The sequence below is a fragment of the Pithys albifrons genome, chromosome 2, assembly GCF_047495875.1.
Source record: "Pithys albifrons albifrons isolate INPA30051 chromosome 2, PitAlb_v1, whole genome shotgun sequence".
NCBI lineage: Eukaryota > Metazoa > Chordata > Aves > Passeriformes > Thamnophilidae > Pithys > Pithys albifrons.
The window spans coordinates 93,211,451-93,235,284 of NC_092459.1; the positions used below are offsets into that span (position 1 = coordinate 93,211,451).

The 23,834-nt window shown below is 37.6% G+C and overlaps 1 protein-coding gene across 7 annotated transcripts in view; it reads right to left on the bottom strand.

The window, feature by feature from the left end:
- Nucleotides 1-7,575: 7,575 nt before the first annotated feature.
- The window catches only part of BICRAL (BICRA like chromatin remodeling complex associated protein), a 46,677-nt gene continuing 30,418 nt past the window's right edge, over nt 7,576-23,834 (bottom strand). For 6 of the 7 annotated variants that reach the window (XM_071577680.1, XM_071577672.1, XM_071577687.1 and 3 more), the window contains exons 5-12: nt 18,453-20,150; nt 16,558-16,657; nt 15,258-15,355; nt 14,268-14,329; nt 14,008-14,153; nt 13,763-13,857; nt 12,195-12,297; nt 7,576-11,383 (exon numbers count right to left, since the gene is read on the bottom strand). In XM_071577680.1, coding sequence (XP_071433781.1) covers nt 10,584-11,383; nt 12,195-12,297; nt 13,763-13,857; nt 14,008-14,153; nt 14,268-14,329; nt 15,258-15,355; nt 16,558-16,657; nt 18,453-20,150 — 3,102 coding nt within the window. In that variant the 3' untranslated portion in view covers nt 7,576-10,583. Of the gene's footprint in view, nt 11,384-12,194; nt 12,298-13,762; nt 13,858-14,007; nt 14,154-14,267; nt 14,330-15,257; nt 15,356-16,557; nt 16,658-18,452; nt 20,151-22,322; nt 22,416-23,834 lie in introns of those variants that run through there. The other variant, XM_071577700.1, reaches the window with a different exon arrangement.

Genomic DNA, 23,834 nt, shown 5'->3' on the forward strand with positions numbered 1-23,834 from the left:
ATAAGCTGCTTCCTCCACCTCGTGGAGAATCATGAAACTGATCTGTAAACCACGGCCATCAAGAATTGATAAAATACAGAATACTTAAATCCAGAAAAATATCCCTGCCCCAACTCAGAAAGCTCCAGAATTTTTGGAAATAATTTACGGTTCCATCTGATCTGATTAATTGTTTTAGCATTAAAAAGTGTGGAGAGTCTCCTCAGTCAGAGGGGGGTTTTTTCATCTCACTACGGTCTAGGTTTCAAAACTTTGCAACAGTAAATGCCATTGTTATTGTACAAGACAGTAACTCACTATTCTGGAACAGTTACATTTGTAATAAAAATGGTTTTACCACACTTGCTTATCTTTGTTTCATCAGCTGTCTTGTTCTCCTTTCAAGTTTATGTGATGGTATTGAATTCATCTTCTCTTCATCAGCCACTGTTTCACCAGGTTCCACTTTACCTGATGCTTTAAAAAAATGTTTCTGTGGGTTTAGAATTTCCTCTCTCTCCACTCTTTTTTTTAGGTTTTGTTTTCCTTGGTGATTTTTTATTTGTTTTGGGGTTGGGGTTTTTTGTTGGTTTTTTTTCATCACAGAAAGTAACATTTCATTCAAAGTAATATTAATAGAATTACAATATTAACAGCTTTTCCTGGCTTATTCTTGCTTCCATAGCATCAGATTTTGTTTGCCTTTGGACTGCTCACTTACCTTATGTGGATGTTTTGATTGAAGCCTTGTATTGACACTCTCCCCAACACAAAGTATTGTACCACACAGCTGAACTAACCAAATGTATTAACTGCATGCTAATTGCATAGAAAGCAGAAGCAAAATTACGGTTTAAAATCAACACTCGACTAAGACTGCTGGGAGAAATTCACACTGCAGTGCTGTTGTGTCTGTCTGCTTAGAGAATCTATACATGCTACTTCTTTCTGAAAGGTCATCAAAATGAAGGATAAAAATGGTCTTCAGACAAAATTTCAGCTTTCACTCACATTCTAGTGTTTACCTGCCCCCAGTTCCTTCTTCTTTATCTTGGGAAAACAGAAATTTAAAAACAAACAAACAAACAAACAAACAAAAAGCCCCCACACTCCAAAAAGCTCATTATCCAGGGGTACAAGGGATCTCAGCCTAAACACACTCACCTGGCTGAGGGCAAAGGAGGCCCTCAGATGCAGTGCAGTCATGCATCCCAACAGCCAAGGCAGCTCTAACATCCGCACCCAGCCAGCCCTGCAAGCCCCGGGTTTGGACCCTGACCCTGGAGGTTCTACATGTTCCTAAATGCAAGAGAGGAAAGAGGAGCGCACAATTCTGAAGACAGTTTTTTGAAAAAATCTGTACCAAAACCGCATGCCACTGTAAATAGCTGTTACCAATTAGCAGGGCTAGCCAACAACTTCACTACCACCTTTCCAGGCAGCAGTTCTCCAATTGGATTTACGCTTCTCCCTGCTGGGGCTGTTAAGTGCCTCACCAGCTGGATGGCAGATTGCTCCTTGGCTGGTTCCATTACAGCACAAAGGCACTAAACAAATAATAATGTCTTTATTGCAAAGACTGATTTCAAGGTACAGAAAAACCAGAGGCTCAAATGTCTGAAATAAGGCCCACCTAAATATGCCATCTGTGCTCAGAGAGCAGTTGCCAGCACTGCTTTCACCATGAGCTGAAGGAAGAGATCAAGATTATTCTCAAGGTGGGAGCTGCCAGCTACTGCTGTAGTGGATAACACACTAGATAACAGAGATTGTGAATGAGGGTGGACAAAGAGTAATTCTAATGGTGAATAGAGACAAGGCCTGTTAAAATGAAGAGCATTCACTGCATCCAGTGAACACCACATACATGACTGTCTGGAGTTACAAGCTACAGCATGTAGGAGGCTCCCCAAGAGTCCCAAAGTCCCTGTTGCCATTTGGTAAAATATTCAAGAGACAGCTCTGCTAAGGATGACACCTACTTTACTGGCAGTTTTTATTTTGGCTTCACAAAGACTGGTACTGGGAGTGCCCAAGAATCTGGAAGATGGTGATCTCTTCCCAGCAGAGTCAGAGGAGGAAATTTAGCTTTTGGAGGAGGTTGAGGAAGAGGGAATTGATGCTAAGCCTTACCCTAGGGGATAGACTCTTACCTAAGAAATGGAGATGATGTTCAGATGTGGCTTTGGCCTCAGTAGGCTTGGTAAAACTTCTTAACACACAGACAAACCTTCAGATAGACCTGACTAAAATACAAGGTACCTGTGCTGTCCTGTGCACTCTGAGAGGCATCCATGGAAGAGTCATGTAATTAAAAAGCTGTCTGATAGTCAAGGATAATGACAGGACCAAAAGGTCAGAATGTGGTGAATATGCATAAACATGTGAACATGACCAGGTGCACAAGGCCAAGTCAGTATGTCCTCAGCACTTAATCTGTGAGAACATAAAAACTAAAAATATGCTTTCTTAAGCAGGATAAATAATCATACAGGCTATTGCACCTGCAATTCTGTTTTTCTCTAAAATACTAACCATTTGACTGGTAAAAATCTCTTAACATGTTTCTATCAATATTCTTTTTTTGGGTCATAAAGAACTGAAACTCATGTATTTTTCAATATACACTGTGATCTGTGTGACCCCATAAAGTTCAAGTCAAAACTGCAGTCAGTGAAACCAGTTACTTTTAGGACTGCACACTTTAAGGACGTTTCTACACAACATTTACTGAATATTATTAGTACAGAATCATTAAGGATGGAAGGGACTACTGGAGGTCATCTTGTCTAAGGCCCCTGCTCAAGCAGGGTCACCTAGAGAGGCTTCCCATGACACAGTACTGCAGCATGTCCAGGGCAGTGCATGATGTCTACTTCATCAATCACTCCATCAGACATGTCTTAAATTTCCTTATTTCCTTATAGGACTACAGTTTTAGTAGATGCTTTTGATGGAAGAAAGACATGAAACCATGATTTCCAGGCCCTCAGAGACTGTAGGCTGCATCACCACAGACAGAGGAGCAAATATAGTCTGACTATAAAGATTAAAAGGATAATAACTGGAGTAGAAAAAATGTCTGCATGAAGGACCAACTTACCTGGTGTTGTGTAAGGGATACAGTATTTGGTGGAAAAAAATTCTTCACAATGAGATTTGGTTACATCTGTATAATGTTAAAACTGCCCCTCATTACTCAAAGCCCACCAGAACCATCCCATTTGGCATAATTATTTAAGACCTTCAAAAACTGACTTTACAAACTTGCCAAACAGGCAAAGCCAATTCACGGATTGACACAAATTCACCTCCCCGGTGTGGCCACGAATCACCATGTACATTAAACTAAAATTAAACTGATATGACTGTGGATAAACACATTCCTTGCTTTTTTTTCCAGTTGAAAATTGCCCCACGTTTGGTTTGAATTAAAGATTCATTGCAGTGAAACACATGACTGATGTGAAAACAGGAAACACAGGAAAGATATGAGTCCTTTTGAAGAGCATGCAAATCAAATTTAGGTGATAATTAGCAGTAGATAATTGAAACCTATTGTTTATTTGCACAGAACCTGATGTTACTGAGCTACCTCTGGAATGCACAAATACAGCTGTATATTCTGCTTTCCACCCTCCTTTTCTTTTTTTAAACTTTTTACAGAAGATTATCAACTAACCAGTGCCAAAGCTCCTGCAGCCTTGTTAGGTAAATGAATGGAAGGAAGAAACAAACTAAAATCCTATGGGTTTGTTGGGTTTTTTTGGCTATTGTAAGAAACAATGAACTTTTAACACTTTACATCGTCTTCTTCTTATCTTCCTCTCCACACACACAACAAAACTGGATTTTGAGTCAAATATTGCCTTTGGATTGAAGCACAAACAGATCTATATTTGAGCATAAGGTTTTGAGGCTCCTTTAACCTAGACACATCATTTGTGGCATGGCTAACTCCAATCTTCAGTCTTGAATTCTTTCAATGCCTGGACCCTGGTACTGGAGCCATAAAATTACTATTAATTAACTTTCTGGTCTGAAAGAGCATGGCAGATTAACAAATAAATAAATGAATAAAATCAGTTTTCTCTGTCACGCATAATTTCACCCTGGTATCTAGACTACTGTTTATTTCTACTAAGCTAGCCAGGTAAGAAATAAAATACCTTCACTCATTTTGGAGTAGATGCTAAACACATCTGCATGCAAATAGCAGAGGGGGTCTTTTAGGTAGAGAGTTTACAAACTGAAGACATAAACCTGAATCCCCTTAAAAGTTAATACATCTCACTTATGGAAAATGGGAGAACAGATTAAAACAGACAATTATTTCTAGGATCTTGCTTGACCACAATGACTCTGAAACAAACCAGGCAGCCTCTGAGAGAACACTGCTGCAGAAACGGGTCAAAGTGACTTAAGGCTAGAAGTGTCTGAGAATGCCTTGTAACTTACTTAGGAGCTTCAGATTTTATTGGTGAAGGATAAAACAAAACCAAATCAGAGTGGTATCTCCCTTTTGGCTTTGACAAAATCAAATGTGACATAATTCAACTTCTAAAAAAGCAAGTCTTTAACTCACTGGGAAGTAAGTTTTAACTCTAGACTGGCTGTCACAGAATTAAAATTGCCCTCCTTAACAGATGACAGTAACATAATGCATTTTTATAAAGGGAATACTAATTACTAGAAGTGTCATAAGGTTCCACATGTTTTCACTTAAAACCCACAATATAATCAATGGGGAAAATTTAACCTCAGTAAAAACAGTCTAGTAGCAAACAGATTCCATACCTTCCTTACCTCTTAGTGAAGACTATGCTGTCAATGGTGCTCACTTAGTATCATGAAAATATCTCCCAAATTCCATATTTTGGAACTGACTCACAGTTTTTAGTAATGTTCTTGCTCAATTTAAAATCAAGCCTTGCATATTTCGTATGTTCTTTCACAAACAGCTTTGAAACTGTATGCTGAGCCCATCCTTGCAACTGTTAAGACATACAAATCCCCATCTGACTATAATATTCACTAAATTCATTCTTCACCCAGTGCCATCCAAGTATTTTCACAGAGGTGCATGGGGGGGAAAAGGCGGTACTTTAATATTTTCAAGTATGTCAATTCTGTTATCTAATATATAAATGGATACAATATTGTGCAATTTCCTGTGTGTACAATACATCCTATGTTTTTAAAATTAAGTTAGTCTTTTAAATTTCACAGGTCCCCACAAGATCCATTCCACACATACCTACCCACCCTCCTGCTCATCTTTTCCAAATCCTGGAACCTGGTCTCCATCAGCCTCATCTGAATTTCCTTCTTTGTACACAAAGGTTTCCAAATCCTGTTCCTGAGAACTGGGTGTCCAACCTCCCACACACACAGCAGACTAATCTGCTACTTGCCCTTGTTAACAGAGGCCTTGATTAACTTTACCATCAAAGTAAGGTGAAATTGAATTCTCCAACCTCAGTAATATTAACCACATGCATTTTTATCCTGTTGACCATTTAGCATTCAGATACACACAGCAATATCACACTGTGAAATGAACTATGGCAGGTTTCCAGGGATACTGACTCCAGGGATACCCATCCAGGGATACCCTGGGCAGTTCGCTCCAGTGTTTAACAGCCCTTTCTGTGAAGAAATTCCTCCTACTGTCCAGCCTGAACACAGCTTGAGGCCAAGTGCTCTTGTCTTGCCTGGGAGAAGAGGACAATCCCCATTGTGTGTGCATGTGTGTATATGTATATACATGTTCTTAAATTCCGATTTAGTTTGTTCCTCCATTAGTATTTTTTCCCACAAACCAATACAATATAAAGTCTAGAATAAAAAAAACAGGGTTTTACACACAGCACACAACAGGGCAACTTAAGAGGTTTTTGCTTTTTCAACAAAAATTTTGGTCCAGCTGGACACTTTAGATCCTCTATGGTTTTTCTTCCCTAGCACAAGAAGCTTCCTCAAGTTTGCTTGGTGTTTACCTATTGCAACGCGTTAATATGAGTACATTTTCTTCCATTTCCAGAACCATGATTAGTTGCAAGACAAGTGTCACACAGACAAATGCCAATCCATAAATAACAAACAAACAATTCAGTATACCCACCGCTCCTGCAATCTGAAATCTGTGCAGTGCATCTGTGCAGCAGCTCTGGTGCTGATCAGATCTTCACTGGAACTTATTTTCTGCAATGGCTTTCTTTAATCAAAGTCACAGCCGGCCCCCTGGTTGTCATGAAGATTTCTGACATTTCTTGAAGCTGTCTGACAAATGCATTGTTGTGAAAATGCCACAAAAAAGTGTGTATAATTCTAAAGGAAAAATTCAAAGGGTTATAAAGAAAGCATTTCCTGAAGAAGGAATTTCTCTAAGGTTTAGAATTACTTACTTGCTAAGCTTATTCTGGCAATTTTACTTCTTTGTTAAGATCCTCAAAATGAAAGGTGCTCTGACTTTCCTGAACAAGCTGCACATTAACACCCATACACAAACCTTCAGAAATTCTGCCCCAAAAGTTGGGATAAGCATAACAAACCCCAGCAGAAAAACACTATTGAAAGGCAATTAAAAATGTACCAAGTTCCTGCAACAAAAGAATGTTCTAAAGTGAAGATAGCTGCATGGCAAACTGTACCTAAAACTCTTACCAATACAAAACGTTTGCCTGGTAATACTACAGGGATTGACAAAAAGGGGGAAAAAACCAAGATGCTTAGCTATCCTAACCCAAATGGAGATTAAAATAATATATAAGTGATTTTGTTCATTTTCTTACTGTCTGAATCCATGTGGGAAGCATTTAAAAGGCATGTTTATTTTGTCTCATTGACAAAATAACAAATACTAACCATGAAGATTTCTACCTTTCAACACTGCAGGCCCTACTCCCAGTTTAGAGGCAGTGCACTTCACCAGAGCTCCATTTCCACAGCATCCAAAAATAAAGTGCTGAAGTTCCAGGCATAAGAGTTTACTAGATCAGATTCTCAGCATACTTTCTGAAAAAATCAATCACAATATGTAAAGTTCATCACCCCACTAAAAAAAAAGTAGGAAGATTCATTGTATCACCTGCAATTGTGTATCTTCTCACAGTCAAAAGGGAGGAAAAGGAAACAGTACAACACAAATATCTATAATGAAATACAGTGTACACGACTGGGCCCTGTAGCAGGGATGGGGTGGCTGCCTCGCTAACAAAAGGCAGCTCCTCTTTCTTCTGTTTCCCTCAGGTATCAGGAAGATGCTGCACCTGCCTTGTGAAAACACACTGGAAAAGGAGAGCACGTCTCAACAACCTCACCATGGCAAGAGTTCTAACAACAAGGCAGGACCATTGTCTCTCTTGTAATTTGGAGACTAACATTACTGTATGCAGTCACAACGCTACAAGAACACAATCCTAGTAGTGTAAGAGCAGAAAGGTGCATGAAGAGTATGGAAAGTCGGCCTATTAAGTATTTTATAATTTGCATTATAAAAAGCAAAGGAATAAGAATATTTTGCAATCACGTTACTTAAAACTGAGAACAATTCTCTTTTGGAAATGTAAATATTCAACCTGGTTAAATCAAGACAATCACAGATAGAATTTTTTCCCAAATCTTTGGCTGTATTGCAATGGTTGTTTCAATTTGTAATCTCCAACTAAACATTTCCTATCCATGGATTAACAATATATTTACTGACTTGTGTCTTTTAACAGTATTTATCCAACATAACAAAATAAACTGCAATTTGTTATACTTTTTTTTTTACAAAACATTTTATAAATATTTTTACAAAATGTATACAAAGCAATTTCAAGTGAGACATACTTTACAAATGAAGGTATTTAAGCAAATAAAGTCCATACCACACTGACAATAAGTGACACATCCTCTTTAAGTGAAGTCAGTCTGTAAGGCCTCCCTACTCTAACAGATAAATTATACTAAAACCTTCAAAATGAACATAGTTTTCTTAATTGCCAGTTTAAAATTTGTTTTAATATTAGGCAGTATTAAATAACATTGAAATCACAATGCTGATCCAGCAAAATAATGAAAACATGTTTAAATTCATGCACATTCACAATACTTTGCTGGACTTGAGCCCATATGATTAATAAACTTTTTTTTAAGCACCACAAAAATACAATTCTTTCATTTACTGCTTCACCACGTACCAGAATTCCTTTAGAATTGAATTCAAAGGAGTGAACAACAGAACATTAACAATCTAAGATCAGTCTTGCTGGGATTGTTGAATGGGTTCCTCTCATAATCAGCTCGGAGAAATGTGTCTGACCAAATCAAGCACGACTAATTTTTGTAATTTGTCATTTTTTTATATGCCATTCCCCACTTCCACAAATGAGATCCAATAGAAGACACATAGCCTGATACTTCAATTATGTGTTTGCTGCAGAGAGGATGGAAACCCCATATCCATTTTGAGGTGGTACCAAAAGCAAGGGGATCCATGAATGTGCAACTTCACTTTTTTTTTCTTCGCTATAAAAGAAAAATTTAACTAGTTAACATACAGCTGTGTAACTCACTGCTTTCCTTCTGAGATAGTTTAGAATGGTTAAATTTCCAAAATGATAAAATAAAATATGCATCAGGATACACAGCCATGAGCATGTTATTAAATCTAAAAAGGCAACAGGTGAAGACTATATCGTCAGTTTTGCCAATATGAAAACAACTAACTGCCTGAGAGTCTACTCTACGGACACCCAACTAAAAATTTAAAACTGGCAATACTTATTATTATCTTGAATATTTTATACAACACTTGGGAATGTTGAGTTTTTACAAACATGTACTTTAAAATTGGCACAACTTTTTTAAATGGCAATTAGTAACACAAAACCAGTATTTCCATCCATGTTGCAGGGGAAATGAATTTTAAGGGAAGTTCATCTTTCTCACATTGCTTTCTGGATTTGGTTTCCTTTAGTGGTCAGACAGTGGACTGTAGCTCAATACTGAGTTGCACTGTAATCTTCTACTATCACAATGATCTTCTGTGCTATTCAGATGGACTGAATTCCACGGCTGTTTCCTCTCCTGACAATCTGACTGACAACCACAGCTTGTCACAATGAGCCTCTATCTCAAGAAAATCAGAATCAGCAAGTCTGGAAAATGGTCAGTAATTTTTCTAAGAAATTGTGGAGAAGTTCTGGGGAGGAACATGAGCATACCTTAGAAACCACAAAAAGCTATATCCTCCTGAGCAGACATATGTACTACGTGCACGTGACGAGTGCCAGCGCGCTTATGTGCATAAAAGCACTCATGACCAAAGTAAACTAGGACAAAGCAGCATGGGCAGAAAAAAAAACCAAACCAAAACAAAAAAGAGTCATAGATTAAAATAAATAAATAAAATAAGATTCTATCTCAACAACATGACAGCAAGCCAGATACAAACCATGCAATGGTTTCACTTGGCTCTACAATATGAATTAATAATTACACATTTCTTGATATGTTTAAACAATGGGATTGCTGATCAACTTTGGTCTGTACATATCTTGATAATTATGACTGCTACGGTGGATGATTTAACATTCTCTGATAGCAAAAAAGCAAAAAAAAAAATCAAAAATAAACACTGGTCTTTAAATTTAACCAGAGTAAGGCTAAAGTCCTCTTAAAATATAACCTACAAGTACAGTTTTCAAATAAAAGTGCTTTTGACACTTGGTCTAAAAAAAAAACCAAAACAAACCAACAAATAAAAAAACATTTATACCACTTCAGAAAGACTCAAGGCTGACTACATCCAATTATAAAATGCAAAATCTTTTCCTCAAGAGTTAACATATATATGTATTATATATATAAATTCATGGCTCTATCATGGCCTCATCCTGTACACTTTGCCATTTACTGGCTTCCATTCTACCTTCCTTAGTCAAGCATTTATTACTTCATATCATGCCACTGTGACTAAGATCATATAATATCATCCCACAGACTAAAGTTACCCACTACAAATATATCATCAAGTACTAGTTTCTGCTCAGAAAGCAATAGAAAAGCACTTAAAGTTTAAATTATGAAGTCTTGTAAACACACTGATGATTTCCTTCCAACTTAAGAATCCTAGAATAGAGATTCATTAACAAAGCAAATAATCACTTCTGAATAGAGGTACAGTGGGTTTTCCAGAAAAACTAAAGACATGATGATTTGTGAAAGCCAAGGGTAGGGGAGAATTGTTGCTTCCATCACTCTTTAAAAACATTTTCTTAATAAATATATCCTTTCAAATGACTGTGATTGTCAGTATATTACCATATTATGTAGGGCCTAACAACCTGCAACCTTGTTACGTTGCAGTACTGCTCAATTATCAAAAGCACTATCATAATAACACTTGAAACAGTAAGGCCCTAACAGACTGCATTCTAACAAGGATTAACTTTACTTGGATATCTCACTGTAACCACAATGAGTATTGCTCTCAAACACAGAACAGAATCTAGTTTAGAAAGGTTAACCTTAAATGCATGTCAGGCTGTACTTGTGGTGTCATTCACATTTGCTTCTGCTAAGAGAAACATAACTTGTCCATGGTACTGGAACTATTAACACTCTAAGATACTATTTACAGCTGCTTCTAAAATAGAGTCAGTTTCTACAACACTTTCACTGTGATCTGGAATAAATTTTTCCAGGCAGTTCTCTTGTGAAGCAATAGGTGAAAAATTGGGAAATTCTAATTCAACGGAGTCGCTACTTGCCGCCTCGTTTTGTGGCTGTCTCCCAGCTTTTTTAAGTTCCAAGATGTTTTTAAATGTTGTTTCTAAACTCTTACTGAGCAGTAAGTCTTGCTGGGGCTCACCAGAGCCTTTCCTGTTATCAGGATGCAAAACCTCATTCTTTGGAGAGCTCCTCAGAGTTTTGTCTTGAAGAGAATTATTACACGTTACCTTTGAGAAAGATTGAACTGTGTTCCTTGATATCTTATTGTGGGTCCCATGACTGCCTCTTGACACAGTTTTTGACAAGTCTTCAGAACTCAAAGAATTCTCAGTGGACTTGGCAAAATCTTTCCCAGCCATCCTTTCTTCAGAAAGGGCCATGCATTGGCTCTCAGAAGAACAATTAGCTTTTTCAAACTTTAAAGCTTTAGTGAGGCTCTCCAATTTTTTAGTAGAAGCTTTTCCTTCTTGTGGTGTCAGAATGTTGTTAGGCACTAGAGGAAGTTTACTGTGATTTGTGGACTCTGCTGAGCTGGATTTTGGTCGGTCTCTCACTTGGGTTTTGGTACTCTGACTTCGAGAAGGTAATGTTTTGCTAGACTGATGGTCACTTCTGCTGGACTGTGCTTCTTCAGCTGTCTCAAGTTGTTTGGCAGAACAACAAAAATCGGCCTGATAACCATCTGAAAATAAAGTAGCAACATTTTATGAAAATTACCTACACACAAAAATAACTGACACTCTAATAGAGCTTCTGAGTATTAAAATTCCAATAACATCCATACCCTATACATTTGGGTCTTCAGATGTTCATACACTCAAGTGTTCTCCTGCTACTGTGCAGGACATTGTCACTAAACTAATCAGCATACTATGCACGTAATGTGCACTGTAAAAACAGATTAAGGGCACTTCCCAGCATTCTACATATGCAAACATGGTCTCTAGAAAACTAATATTTTCAACAATATATCCTGTGAATATTTTTTAAAATATGCAGAACATGCAGAAGCTCTAAACAAACAGTGGCTGTTATCTCATATAAACTAGGTATTTCTAGGTTCTATGTTCAACAGCATTCTGGTTAAAAATGCTGCCATTTAAGCAGCCATGACACTCCAAAAGCAACACCTCATTAAGATGAACAAGAGCATTCATGATTCATACAGTGGTGTTCTTTCTGGCAGCAACCAAATCCACAGATTCTTCCCTGCTAGAACTGATACCATACAGAAGTCATGACTATTGACAAAAGAAACTCAGAAATATTCCTCTGACAAACAGGTCAAATATATTTTTTCCAAAAATAACTGCTTCAGCCTTACACTGTCTCTAGATTGTCGAATTTTGGAGTTATAAAAAGTTATCTTGCAACTGCTTATTCAGTATTTTGAGTACTGGAACCCATGTCAATCAGTGTCTCACTGCAGCCACAACTATTTTTAAACACTCCATCCACACTTAATTTAGAAGTTGGATGTAAGCAGTACTTACCAGGATCCACAAGTGCAAGACGCTTATCCCGGGTCAGAGATGCCCTTTCTTCCTGGTTAAACATTCTATCAATCATAACCATTTCTGCAGAGGGATTTATCCGCTGCAAGAAAAGGCAAAAAAAATACATCTATGTAAAGATTCATATGTTGGTACCAAATCAAAACATCTATAATTTAGTTACACTTCAGAGAAAAAGAAATTTTTTCCTTAGATATTTGTGAAGAATAGTCACAACTCAAGCATCTTTACTCTGACCCAACCACTACTGAAACTCAATCATAAGATATTACTCACATTTTATGGCAAATTTTATTTGGTGAAGATTTTAAACCATGGAATTATTATTCCAATCATATGAATTGTACATTTTCAGTACAACTGAGTACATTTACTACTGTATACCACAATGTTTTTTTACATCATAGAGTATCTTTCTCTTTTAGAGAGAAAGCCACAAAATCTTGCAATGGGACCACCCTATTTATTATCTTCCCTACACTTCCCTCCCATCCTTGTAACCAGTTGGTGCTGAGTTTCATTTTGCTGGCAGCACCTTCAAGCCAGCTGGATCCATCCATCATGGAAGAAAGTTCACTGCACTAAGTCACAACACAGACACCTAGTTTCAAACCTCAATGCTCTGTGAAACAACCCCTTCAAAATTACTGAATGGTATTTGCCATACAACATATAAGATGCTAAAAGAACAAATTTCCAAATTCTTACCCTCTTTGCACCCACAATTATTTGCAAATATTTGATGGTTAGAATCTTTTTTAATACGAGTGCTAGATTCTAAAGCCATATTTATTCTAACACCTAAATTCTATATTCCTGTCTCTAAAGCAGAGTGATACAAATGTCTACTACACTCAAATTCCAAACTTTTCCAGGCTTGAAAGCTAGCATGTCTAATGCCACAATGACATTTCCTGATCCTTGCAGAATACATACTTAAAGAAATTTAGTCCATTTTATTTTACCTCAAACCTGGGATTATGAAAGCACTTAAATCAAAAGTATTTCTGATGAAAATATGAGATTTCACCTAGCTTCTGGGGACAAACAATGACTTTCTAAATTGGAATATGATTTGGTTCCAACTGTAACAAGGCCAGAGGCCTCTGAATGGACATTTTCAACATTATTTCATGCTCCATCAGCCACAGAAATACACAGAAATCACCCTCCTGACTATCACAGCCTGTCGAGTGCAAGAGCAAAGTAGAAGCAGAGAGCAGAAGTTCATGTGCCTTTGCTGCCTGTAGAATTTATCAGTTAACAGCGCTCTTGCTTAGGCAGTATATGAAATAAATTCAGTGCATTTCACTGAATTTAAGACGTGTGCATACACTGAAAAGTGCAGGCTGGCCACTGAGCTTGCTAGTGCAATATAAGTACGCTGGCTATACATGCAGGTCCGAAACCTTTACATATATATTTATCACCAGTGTCAACAGAACTAATTGTAATACTAGTTCTCACCTTACTGTAAGGTGTGTATTTTTTTAACAATCTGAATTAGATCCAATAAACACAAAGTGTACCTGGGTTATACACCTTACCATTGCATCTTCTATAAGCAAGCATCTGTATTTGTTCAGCATAGCCTGCGTCCTCTTCAGTAGCTGTGTTGCTACAGATTCGAATTCACTGTCCACTAGAAAGACAAAGTATACTTTCAAACACTGTTCTTCAGTAACCTGCACAAATTTTAAAATGTTCCTTCTCTTATTGTTCTAACTTACATTAAGAATTATTTCAATACACTGATTATAAACTTACCACCAATTTTTAAAAAGAAAATTACCTTTTCTTAAGTCTTCCTCTGTTGGCAGTGATCCCTGGCACACATGGTATGAAAGGAGTCTTTGAACTGCATCATTTAATGATCTGAACCGACTTTTATCTGGTGTCACAACATGTACCTGATCCTTCTGTAATTGCTGCAGAATACTACAACAAAAATTAATGATATATAATTAACAGGCACTACACAGAAGTTTTTACATTGACAAAAATAAAAAATTAAGGTTTCTGCAATAAAATTACAAAGGAAGAATTACTTACAAAGCTCCTTTAGTTAACTGCTTAGCAGCAGGCCTTTTCTGTCCAACTAAATGACCATCCACCTAAATTCAAAATAAAAGACAAATTACAACATATCCACTCCTTTGCAAAGCCTAAGTTTCAGTATTTGTCACTTAAGCATATTACCAACACTAACTGTAACCATTACATAAGTATACACACTTTCAACTATCTCCTCTTTTAATAGGGCATTGTATCAACAAAATAGGGAAGTCACATAAACCAAAGGTTTGTAGGCAAATTCCAATGTAGTGTACATACTAGGAAAGAGATTACCAAATTCAGCATAAGAGAAAGGAGAAAAGATACCACTAAAAACTTTTCCAAATAAATCTGTTTTCACAAATTGTCTCTGCATTTCTCAAAAGATGATATCCACATACTCTAAAAGAAACCCTGCAAGGATGCCGAGCTTGTTTGCTCACTCCCTCTCCCCACCCCAGTGAGGAGGAGAGCTAGGAAAAAAGTAAACCTTGTGGGTTGAGAAGAACAGTTTAATAATGGAAACAAAGTAAAATAATAATTACTATAAAATTGTAATGAAAAAGAGAAAGAGAGGGGAATTAAACCCAGGAAAAACAAGTGATGCACAACACAATTGCTGAGCACTCTCTGAGCGATCCTGTCCCACCCCCAAGCAGTAATCGGCGGCTCACAGCCAATTCCCCATTTTTATACTGAACATGATGTTCTATAGCATGGAATATCCCCTTGGCTAGTTCGGATCTGCTGTCCTGGCTTTGCAGCCTCCTGGCTTCTTGAGCACCTCTCACTGGCACTGCATGGGACACCAAAAAGTCCTTGACTTAGAGATTAAACACTGCTCAACAACTAAAACATCTCTGTGTTATCAACATTATTCTTGTAGTAAACCCAAAACACAGCACTGTACCAGCTACTAAGAAGAAATTAACTATTCCAACTGAAACAACAACAGACAGGGAACATATAAATAAAAGTATTCTCTACCTGTATACTCTGTTGAACTGGTGATGATCCTATAATTTTTTCTTGTGGTTGTGCTGTTCCTAGAGATTGCTGTATGATTTTTCCTCCAGAGTCCTGTCCTATAATAAAAAGTTAAAAAGACTCTGTCATCTTAAGCAAGAGAATAATTTCATGTACCTATCCTGACAATTTTGAGTTTTTAGGAAGGATATGACTTACATGCTTAAAAGAATTAGTGCAACTAAACTGTGGAGAAACCAGCTCACATAAATGAAGCAGAAACAGTATTGTGTGCTGCAAACTACAAAAATTCTCAGATATAAATCACCTCCTACCATAGTACTGCAACGCAAGAAGAACTTTAAGTATCCTTAGTGTCCCGACAATTTACTGAAAATTATACAGTAAATGTTATCAAGCTTTTCAATATTAACCCTCCCTCAAGCATATAAACCCAAGGATTCTAAAGCTCCTGAAAGTATTTAAACAGCAAGTGTATTTTTCCCCGAGTTTTTTTAGATAGGCAGACTTCCTCCAACTGCCTTGCTCCATAATTCAAACATCATCTTATCAGTCATGCTACATTACAACAAAAGTAAAGAAGAATTTATTGATTTTTTCCAAAAAATCCCCACCCAACATACTATGTTAATTGTAAAGAATTGCTGGACAGCTTACACATAACAGTACACAAGAAAAAAAAAAAGGAAAGTATAGGACCTTATTCTGAAGAGTTATTTATGTACAAAGAGAACAGGAAGGTGACTGCATTTTTCTATTTGCCTTGAATATACTGGTTTTGTTCCTTTAGTAGGATGGTGCTGCTTGAAAAGCCCAGTAATTTGCCAGGGACAAAGCATTAACTATTCTAACAGAAAGTGACACGTTCAAAAACAAAGCGAGTGATGACAGCCTGCACTTAACCTTGTCATCGCTCTGTTTCTTCCCTCTGTATCTGAAGCTACCATCTCAATAGAGAATCTAGAAGTTTCATAGAAGTTTAGCAGATGTCCAGATTTTGAAAATTACTTATTTCTGGTTTCCTAAGCTAAAAACAAAAAATGAAAGAAGGTACAATTTTGGATTTTATAGAGGGGAGAAATAATTGGTAATTGTAGAGATTCAACGTTTCACTCTAGAAAAAAATCAAAGCACATATTCAATACTGAAAAGAATAGCTTGCATTCTTCTAAAAACAAAATTCCAACCACCTTTAGGACCCTAACCACATGAACCATCAGTGTAAGTCTGACACATTGAAGAACGAATCCCTGTTGCTGGAGAAAATTAGGAAAATTATGTTAAAAAGACCTTAGTTGACCTGATAGTGTGTTGCTCAGAAGACTTGTTAGCTGAGGCTGTCTCAAATTATCCTGTGTCTTCGATGCAGAAACTGGTGACGTCTGGTTCACAGCCTTTTTCTGTGCCACATACATAAAATAAATTAAAAATATTTTAAAATCACAGGTAAATATTTACTGAAAGCTTCAAAAAACAGAAGGAAAAGGCATCTAAAATTGATCTCTCAGTATACTTTTTTAACCTCAAACTCACCCGTGGTGAAATTTCATACATCTCAATTCCTCCTAAATCAAGAATTTTATAAAGTAAATCAGAGAGGAATAGAAATTACACCAACAGTACAAATTACATTCTACAGTTACATTCTACAAGACCCCTGATTTACCACTACAAGAGTCCCAAAACTGCAAGATGACAAAGTTGCTTTCACAACAAAAAAACCCACACAATAGAACAACAAACCATCCACTGCTTAGCAACTAAATGATAGATGGTTTACCATTCAGTACAACATTTAAAATGCAAGTACAAACAAACTAAAAAGATTCTGGTAAGCAGTAGTGTTTGTTCTCTGCAATTCCCATTTTCAGCACTCAAATTTCAGCACAAAACCAAAATGAGCTTTCACAGCAATAAGAAATACTGTGCTTTTATAACTGCTGAAACTCACTGACCCAGCACATAACCTACAAATAGGAAGATGTAAACACATGAAGAGAAAGCCAGACAGGCCTCAAATTACTCATCTGCAAACAAAATGTTACAACCTGCACTAGCAGTTTCGGCAGAGACTACAAATGTGGTTCTACATGTTTGTCCTTATTTTTTAAATACATATTATTTTCTAAGACATTATTTCATTACAAATTTTGGGTTTGGTTAAAAAAAACGGGAAAGAAAAATTAAAATATTTAGTGCCCATGCATTCTGAGAGAACTGTTGGTATTTTAAAATGACCAAGAAAAAAAAATTAAAAAAAAAGGACAGAAGTGAAATAGCTTGTTGCTAATTGTGTGATAAGTCATTGAGCAAAATACTGACAGTTCATTTTGGAACTTTATGAACTTTTTTTTTAAACTTGTGAAAGTTTGGAAACTCACTTATGAAAACAGACAAATTTGAATTTAATATACACAGCAATTGTATCTACTGGACAAAAAAGACCACCTTTCACCTTAACAGTAAATTCAATGGTTTTTTTATTACTAAATAGACTTCTTAGAGAATTTTTTTTTAAATGTTATGCTTTTGCAAATTGCTTTAAAAGATATTTCTTCTTTTAGGACTCTCAGAAACACTTGTCTTTACTTCAGATTTGAAAACTTCTAACTGCTCCAGACACACATGACGTAGTGGGCAAAATGTCAATACAATAAGCAACAACAACAACAAAAAAACAAAACAAAACAAAAAAAAACAAACAAAACAAAAAAAAAAAGCCCAAGACACCTTTTCATCTCTAATTTGAAAAGTCAGACTTTGAAAAAGCATAGGTTTTAATGAGGTCAACAGACTTTTAAGTGCTAAGAATGTACCTGAGCTTTTACACATAGCCTACAATAAGGTTTTCAGGAGAGCTCATAGTTGCATAACTGTACAACGCCCATTCTTTTAAACAGGAGCACGAATAGATCAATGCTAAGCACTTCTGAAAATATTACTATAAATCACCAATAAATTCTTTTGAATTAATCAAAGTGACAGAGTCATTTACTCAGTGACAGATTTAGAAAATACTGAGTGAAATAATGTCTCTGGGTTACAGTAATTTTCAGCAGTTTCACAGTATCTGTAACAATATAAACCAGCAAAATTAATATTCTCTGAATTAGCAGCAATGCTAAACTTTGCTAACCAGCTTTTAGCACAGCTTAGAAGCATTTCTTTGCCTACATTCTCAAGTAGCTTTCATACCTGACCAAAGGCAAACTGTTGTTGTGTTACTCCAACAGACGTGTGACTGAAGGTGCTGACGGATTTGGAAGAGGATGCTGGAAGACGATGCGATGCGCTGACAGAAACTTGAGTTCTGTTCTGTATGAGTTGATCTCCTGCAAAGTTTCCTCCTGATGCGACAGACTGAACTGATGGTCCCAGGCTAGGATGTACTGAACCAGAGCTTGCAACAGCAAATCGATTAGAAGCTGACATATTTGAGACTGTGGACTGCCCAGGTGACATTGCAGTAAAACTCGATCTACCTTGAGAAGCATTAGCTTGACTGGGTGACAAATGCAACACTGTTGGGGATGCCTGCTGCAAGGGCACCTGCCCACCAACAATTTGTGAAGTTCCATGATTTACTATAACTTGGTTTCCAGGAGCTGTGAATGTCTGGCCAGAAACAAGCTGAACAGCTGTGTTCTGATTATTCAGCATCTGTCCTGAATATGACTGGTTGGCTCTTAGCATGTTTGTAGAGTTCCTGTTGAGCATTACATGCTCAGCAGACACTTGGCCAGGAACCAGCTGGGAAGGCTGAGTCTGAAGAAGTTGTCCATTTATGGCCTGGACATGATGAACTGAATTAGAATTAACAGACAAACTTGTAGGTATGAGAAACTGGTTTTGAGAGGCATGAGGCTGTCCCATAGGAGAATGGATAACAATACTACCTCCAGCATTGCTAACTGTCTGAGGTGTAACTGATTTTCTTGTATTTTGTTGATTAACAATATTAACAGACATATGAGGACCAACTACTGAACTTTGAGGTGAGTTTGCAGAAGCAAACGGAATCCCTTGCTGTACATGATGTTGCTGTATTCCCAAGTTATTCACATTGTAAGCAGTCTGCTGACCCATCTGAATCGGCTTTGGTTGGATATTAATAGGAACTTTGTTAGAGTTTGGTGCCAAACCCCTTTGAATAATGATATTATGGACAGGCAACGAAGTCTGAAAATTTGTGCTGTTAAATGGAACAGTTACAGGTTGTGCTACTGGACTTGAATTTGAGTTACTGAACAGTGAGTTCCCATTTGGAGTTTGTCTGTGAACCAAGAGACCACTACTCATGTTGGCAGGTGTTTGCTGACCATTGCCTTTCAGTATTATCTGAGATCCATCGAGGTTATTAATGGTCATCATGGAAGGTTGATTACTAAATGAACCAATCAGCTGTATCTGCCCAGAACCACTAATCTGGCTGCTATTAGACAAATGCTGGCTGGGAACACTAATTCCGACATGTTGCATAAAGCCATGTTGCACACCGACTGTATTGCTTGCAAAAGATGCTCCAACAGGTTGCTGTACCACTTGAGTAACTCCTATAGGTTGCAACGTCTGACCTGAGTAATTAGAAACATTAGAAGCCTGAGTAAAGGATGCTGATGAAGAAGGATGAAGCTGAGCTTGTGCAAACTGTTGGCTAGAACCTACACTGGCATCCAAATACGCCTCTTCTGCCAAAGTCTGTTCAGTAATATTGGCCTCCTGCAAGGACTTCTGAAGAATATCAAAAGGCTGATCCTCAGTAAGATCAGGTAAAGGAGACGATACAAGTTCATCTTCAAGAAACTGAAGGCTACTGGACAGCTGCAGTCCATCACTAGGCCCCTCTCCAAGCTGACCACTCACACCTTTTACAGACGACTTAGGATCAGTGTTCTGAAACACAAAACAAGAAATAAATCATTTTCATAAATTTCAATATCTACCTTGTTTCCTCGTTAAGTTTTCTTCATGCAAGCAAACTTTCTACACAAAATTATGGTCTTCATAGCATGTCTAAGGTGACATTCATCCCATAAAGTGGGCCAGCACGAACATGAACATCACTGACATCCCACTCATGACCTCCGACTGCTGGAGCACTACTCTCCCTTCCCTTCTCAAATCTCCCAATTCCACAGCACTAGCTTTGCAGCTGCACTGTTTCAAGAGGATGTGAAATGCTCTTTAAGTACCATTTTCCCTTCCTCAATCTCAGCACTGTACAGACAAAAGGATAAAAGAAAGGAGGAGAGAAAACATCTCCATTGCAATTCAGTCTGGGGGAAGGCTTCAGTAGCAGCAGTAGTATCCGGGAAAAGGAAGGAAAAAGCTCCTCTGTCACTGACTTCTATCAAATGAGATCCCTCTTCAAAATCCTGTCAGCACTTTTATAATCACTCCGTGTAAACTAGTGACCATTTCATAAAGTTAAGAAGGATTAGGCAATTTTTTGTTTAAGAAAAATTGAAGCAACAAAGCAGTAAGAAGAACAGTGCTACAGACTCCATGGTTTATGCTAGTAAAATGATTACTGACAACTATAAACATTGAAACTATCACAAATATTAAGTGGCTCCTTTAATGAAAAAATCCTTCAAATCTACATCCATAAGCACCATGATAAGGAAAATCAGAATCTACTTGCTATAGTCTACTCTGCCTAAGATTTTCATATAACAAAATTCTGTCCAGAAACTCTAAACAACACAAGTACCAGGTTTCTGCAGATGAAATGACAATTCAAATGCATAATAATACTCGCAGTAGTTTCAAGTTAGGCAGAGTACACCTTTCTACATTGCATAATTGCATCTCAGCTTTTCAACAACAACATCCAGTGGCTTTTTAGGTCAGGATACATGCAAACTGTGGGTGTGTAATTATCAGTCACATTCATACTCCAAGCCTTCACTCCTTAAAGGTCATAGACGCTTGTTATCACCTCATGTAAACAGGGTGAAGATGCTGCATGCCATAATTATCACATGCAATAACATCCCCACCCTAACCTGGGTTCCCTAAGCATATTTATTCAGAATTTTACCCTATTCTGCTTCTGAAACACTGTGCATTTTTTTGAAACTTCACTTATGTATTAAAATATTAGGAGATTGTTCTTAAGATTAAATAAGATATTGTCAGATTACAACTATAAAACTACAATAAGCTTTTTCACATTCATGATACCAGATGAATTAAACTAGTGCTTGAATGTCTCAATTCTTGCATCTCATGAACATCTAAAGCTACAAATCGGATTCTCAACTGTATCCAGCTACCATCGGGCAAAGTAAAAAAGGAATCAATAAAGGGCCTTATTAGGACTCCTAACTGTCAGGTTCTTGAGGAGAAATCCCTACTGCATCTGTCATTTGTCTCCAGGTACAATGACTGATCTGAAATTTTCAATGACTGTGTAACTTAAACAGTTGCAGTTAATGCCATTCCACTACGGTACTAACAATGTAACTACTACTGCTACCAATAACAACAATAATAAATAATATTACATGCAATCAAAAGTAACAGCTTGAAGCTCTCCCACTGGAACAGAGAATCCCACATTTCATTCCCTGGTCCCACGATTAATGTTATTGTGCATAAACCAGAACAAGGGACCTTCAAAGTTAGTATCTGAATCACTGCTGTCCAGATTCAGAAAAGCCATGCAGAACACCATGCTAATTTCAAGAAGAAATTAATGCCTCTGCAACTTCATGAATCTGCTTACCAACAAGAGTCTTATTCTCAATATCTCCATGAATGTTCTGCTCTCTACTCTGTTCTACTATACTGTAATAGGATAATAGAAGTAGTCACCCAGTACAACCCAGGTAACAGGGCAATGGCTAAGGGACCCTCTCATGAGAGTTGTGACACTGAAAAATCTCACAGGAAACCAGCCTGGAAACAGCAGACATGGTATGGAATAACTCAACTTAGGAAAGGGGGGGGTAGGGTGTGGTGGTAGTGTAAAGGAATGGGAAGAGTGGACAGTGCTTTCTTGTCCTTCAGGCAGAAGGAACTTCATCTTTCTTGTGTTAGGTGTTGGCTAAGCATGCTTACCAGCTGAGGCACTGAACCCTTGACACTGAATTTGTAAACTCTGCCACTGAAAGGCATGAGACAGGAATCAAGACAGTCAATCCTACTTCATGGCAGCAATTCTGAATACATACAAAGACAGAAATTTCAGTATCTGCAAAAACTTCATAGACAAACTCAGAAGCCTTTAACTTTTCAGGTATCTCATATGAGAAGCAAGGACTGCAAGATCTGTTTATATTTATACTTTAGGCAAAACTTACTCCTTCACAATGCACTGTAAGAATCTCTATTATAATATTCTCCACATAGGTCAGCATAGGGCTCTCATGGGAGGGAGGGAAGAGAAGGCGGCATTAGTATTCATTACTAGGATAAGGACAGAGCAGGAAAGGAACAAGCACTGAGAACAAAACCGTAGGATGTCATCCTAGGAATATACGTTAGGAATCCCTGCTCCTCTGCCTACCTGCCTTCTAGATTACCCACCCCCCATACCTCATATACAAGAAAGCTCTTGGCTTTCGCTAAATATTTTTCTTTTTTCCAACTGCTATTCCCTATGCAACAAATCCACCTTATCCAGAATCTCCCACTCCCTCTCAAAATTACTCCAAAAACTTTCTGGAAATACACCAGAAACACCTGACTCCTGTGCACCTACACATGCTTATCAGAAGAATGTCTAGGAAGAACAACTAGAAGTCTGGGCTATGACAAAACCTCATTTTTCTTAGGGGGTGAGCCCTCAAAACCCACCTCTGTCGATGTTGTGTTCAGGAAGCTGCTGTCTGCTAATGGTGAGCCTGGTACCAAGCTGAAACTACCATTCACAATGAGCTGGAAATTGGACACACCCCATCACAGTTCCTACTCTACTCCCTCACCACTATCTCAAGCAGCTTATCTGGAGAAAGAACTGTCACTCAGTGTGTCTCTTCCACAGCATTTAATAATGATGTTGAAAGTGGAAGGACAGAGCAAACACTCCACATTCCATGACTGCGCCTACAGGAAAGTGGTAAGTTCTCTGCACACAGATAAACAGTTTTTAGAATTTATTTATGCCAATTATTTAAGGTCCCTACACACCTCCATATATATCCAAGACAGACAGACAAGAGTCAAGATAGAAGTACAACAGAAAGAAGAATTACCAAGAAAATCCTTCCCTATGTATTAAAATAACTTAATTGTGGGATTGAGAACTCAGTTTTTTAAAAAACACAGCAGTGAAATCAAAGAAATTTGGGTCAGAAGGGATGTCTCTAAGTCATCGAGTCCAAACTTTTACTCAAAGCAGGACTTTCACCAACACTAGAGCAGATCAGTCTTGGCTTTGTCACCAAGTACTGGGATTCCACAACCAAGGTGTGTGAAGCTTGGTCCAGGGCTGCAATACATTCCTGGCAAGAAAGAACACTGAAGACTCCTTGCAACACCTAATGAATTTGAAGTGACTTCCTTAACTCTGAAGTTACAGGAAGGAAACATCCCAAACTAGCTATTCAGACTAAAGAAAAAAAAAACTTT